Source organism: Arachis duranensis, chromosome 7 (assembly GCF_000817695.3).
Source record: "Arachis duranensis cultivar V14167 chromosome 7, aradu.V14167.gnm2.J7QH, whole genome shotgun sequence".
Classification (NCBI taxonomy): domain Eukaryota; kingdom Viridiplantae; phylum Streptophyta; class Magnoliopsida; order Fabales; family Fabaceae; genus Arachis; species Arachis duranensis.
Window position 1 is genome coordinate 55,474,377 of NC_029778.3, and position 2,755 is coordinate 55,477,131.

Consider the following 2,755-nt stretch of genomic DNA (forward strand, 5'->3'; position numbering starts at 1 on the left):
AGATTGGCAAGCAGCAGAAATTTTTTACGCAAATGAAAAGATGAAGAAAGTTTGTCAACACTAATGGTCTGATAGACAATAAGAAAAAAGAAAGCAAGTTCGCTTGGTTTAGCAACCCTTGCTAGAAAACTTTTTCAACATGCAAGTCCCTTAACATGTCTTCATGTTATTAGCTTTGATCACAGTCCACTGGTACTGGAATTCGAGCCAAGTAGTAAAAGCTATTTAAATTTGAAGCCTTGTGGGAAGATAATGAGAAGTGTTGAGAGATAATCTAAATAGGGGTGGGATAAAGTTGGCGGACAAAGATGAAGTTTGGCAGAGGCTTAAGGAAAGAAGGAAGAATTGCAAGGATGAACTAAAAATGCGGAGCAAGGAAACATTCACGATGGCAGTAAAGGAAATTATGAAACCCAAGAGCAGGCCACAAAAACTAAAATGGGGTTTTCATGGTGGTAGTCCTCTGGCGGCGGTGGTGGCTAACTAAAGTACAAGTAACTACTATATATGTATATACAAAAATTGGATTTTTTTTCCCTCCGTCTCCTCTTCAAACATTTTCGTATTTTCCTAAAGACTCCATTAGAATTTCGTTAGAAATAGTTTTATTTACCTCTCCTTTTAAACATTTTACTATTGACATAATCAGAAACCAAACAAGTACAACATATATTCATAAGGTGAATAATACAATATGGAACTGAATTACCTAAAATCAAAAAAATAACCAGAAACAGAGAGAATAAAAGCTAAACCGAAGTCATTCTGCCTGGCCCAGCAAGAAAAAAAAGGAGCTGAGCCACGCTAGAGACAGATTTACATCATATTGACATCAAAATCAATATCCAAATTCCCAAATCCTACGAAGAAAAAGATTAGTAGCACTGCAATTTTCAAAAACTCATTGCAGACACTACCCACCTACAAATACACCTAACTATAATAATCCATGCTTTATGAATACGACTCAACAAGACAACAACTAGTAAAAGTTAATAACTTCATAGAGAATCCCAGTTGATCTCATAAGAAGGGAACTTCTGCAGATAAAAATGTTCTGAAGGAGCATCCCACTGTGACTCACTGACGTCATCAAACGTAAGATCAGACAAAGGAGAAGACCCCGCAGAGGCTTCTTCACTCTCAACATTGCAACAACCATCATCATCTGCTTCTACCTTCGCTGTTGTTGCTTTTGACTTTGACTTTAACCTCATCACAGGCTTCTTTCCCTGCTTCCCTTGTTTCCGAATCTGAGAGAGATTTTCACAGATAGCATCCAACTTGGCATCAACAGCGGAATGAAGAGGCCTATACTCCCCAAAACCGCCGCCAACGATGCAAGAACCGTGGTGCTTAAGGTTAGGGAAGTTGAGCTTCGCTAAATCACCTCTTAGCTTAAAAGCCGCTTTATCATAAGCCAAAGCAGCTTCCTCGGCAGTCTCGAAAGTTCCAAGCCAAAGCCGAGTGCGGTTCTTTGGGAGTCTGATCTCAGACACCCATTTTCCCCATTGCCTTTGCCGTACGCCTCTGTAGAGTTTTGTGGGCTTTAGTGGGCCTTGTTTCATGGGTATTGGCTTTGGGCTAAGGAAGCTTAGGGTGTTGCTCTGTTGAGTTTGTGATTGGGCCTGGATCTGATAGTTGAGCCCAATAGAAGAAGAAAACGGTGGTTGCTCAAACCCAATGAAATTCTGGCTGTTTGATAAACGTGAAGGAAACAAAGGGGTCATCATTGAAGGGCAACCATGTTGAGTGTAGAAATCAGGCTGTGGAGAAGAAGAATAGAAGTTGATAGAAGGATTGTAGTAAGAAGAAGAATTCAAGGTGGTGGAAGTTGAAGGTAGATGGGAATTAGATGATGAGGGTAATGAAGTAATTGTGCTTGTGGTGGTGGTGGTTGTCGTAGAAAGACTTCTATAAAAAGGTTGAAGTACTTCCATTAACTCACCCCCTTGAAATGGATCCGAGTGAAACTGTTGTGTGTATTGATCCATTGTAGCTGACATAAACATTCAACAAACGAAATGACAAAATTGAAATAAAATAACGCAGACCTTAGGTAAATTAACCTGTTCTTTGTTTAAAACTTGAAAGACTAAAAAAAAGGAAGAAACTAAACAAAGAAGATTGAAGAGGTTTAAAATACACAACCCCTTTAATCGAAAAATAATGAAGCTTTGAGGGATCAAAAACAACCCTCTTTGGCTTAATTCAAAGATCTGAAAAGAAAAAAAAAATCTTTGTTGGAAACAAAAAACTGGATCTCGATTCTGAAAACACCTGGCTTTCTAGAAACAACTTATAAAGTTTGATTCTTGTTAAGATTCTAGAGACAAGCCCAAAATATATTTTAGCTTGAAAGGCAGATGATTAACAGAAAGGGATTCAGAGAAGCGGGGAGTTAGAGAAGGGGGAAAAAGTAAAAAGAAAGGAAGGTTGAACCGTTGAAGAAGAACACAATCTGAAAAAAAGCTCACAAGAAAGAAAGATAAAAGGAAAGTGTTTGAATTTTGTGAGTAATCTCTCGTCACTCTTGGTTTTGCCTTGTGAGCGCTCACACCAATATATAGCAGCCGGCCAAGTTTGCTATCACTGTTAATGACGCGATTATAGACACTGTATTTACGCGAGCGAGTTTCGCATGATTAACGTACTGGCCAATGAGGGTGAGACACGCATACATGTTCTTGTTGGGACAGGACACGTGTGTCATTAACATTGCGATTCTTGCTGGACTGCCATTAAGCCTTGGTTG

At 39.1% G+C, this 2,755-nt stretch overlaps 1 protein-coding gene across 1 annotated transcript; it reads right to left on the bottom strand.

The window, feature by feature from the left end:
* Positions 1-642: 642 nt before the first annotated feature.
* Positions 643-2,542, bottom strand: LOC107459121 (ethylene-responsive transcription factor RAP2-4). Its single transcript, XM_016077330.3, has one exon. The coding sequence runs from the start codon at positions 2,010-2,012 to the stop codon at positions 1,002-1,004; it is 1,011 nt and encodes a 336-aa protein (XP_015932816.1). The 5' UTR covers positions 2,013-2,542; the 3' UTR covers positions 643-1,001.
* Between the last annotated feature and the right edge of the window lie 213 nt (positions 2,543-2,755).

Excerpts from the sequence above, each read along its gene's own strand:
- LOC107459121 (XM_016077330.3), bottom strand. The coding sequence starts at position 2,012 with ATGTTTATGTCAGCTACAATGGATCAATACACACAACAGTTTCACTCG.